The sequence below is a fragment of the Penaeus monodon genome, chromosome 23 (assembly GCF_015228065.2).
Source record: "Penaeus monodon isolate SGIC_2016 chromosome 23, NSTDA_Pmon_1, whole genome shotgun sequence".
Lineage (NCBI taxonomy): Eukaryota > Metazoa > Arthropoda > Malacostraca > Decapoda > Penaeidae > Penaeus > Penaeus monodon.
In genome coordinates, this window is record NC_051408.1 from 17,978,683 (window position 1) to 17,979,215 (window position 533).

General features: G+C 36.4%; 1 protein-coding gene across 1 annotated transcript in view; it reads right to left on the minus strand.

Annotated features, from left to right (window-relative positions):
• Positions 1-474, minus strand: part of LOC119587861 (protein FRA10AC1 homolog) — a gene marked incomplete in the record, with an annotated part of 5,972 nt that extends 5,498 nt beyond the window's left edge. The window contains 1 exon segment of the mRNA XM_037936564.1: positions 336-474. Coding sequence (XP_037792492.1) covers positions 336-347 — 12 coding nt within the window.
• Between the last annotated feature and the right edge of the window lie 59 nt (positions 475-533).

The window sequence follows — 533 nt, forward strand, 5'->3', positions numbered from 1 at the left end:
GCAAGATAGATCTGAAACTCAGGAACAATGACTGGACTTCGGCTTTCAGCGGCGCCCAAGGATTAACTGGTATCTACTGATACAAGTATCATTAAAATTGCTGAACTGCAGCTTTTCTAATAAATTACCTAGTACTCTACCTAGTGGGTTTAATTTACATAAAACTCATAAAGCGGAAATGCGACAGCAATGCAAAAGGTAGCTTAATGTTAATACTATAAATTCATAATATTACGGTAGTAAATATCAATGCTTCAGGAATCATAAAAACTCACAATTGTTCCGACCTTATTTCTTCTTCTTCTAAAGTCCACTTATTCTATTTCTAATCTTACCTTCAAAGACATTTTATTCCACTATATTCGCGTCCTGGAGAAAAAGAATGTCACTTCGTCATTTTCTCGCTATTGGAAGGTAGAGCAACAGGCAGCGAATTTCCTCTGTTGTTTGTTTACATTCTGAAAATAAACGACTCGCGACTTGCGCAACGAACACCTTGGTCTATTTTCTTGTTTGCCAATAATCTCAAAGAC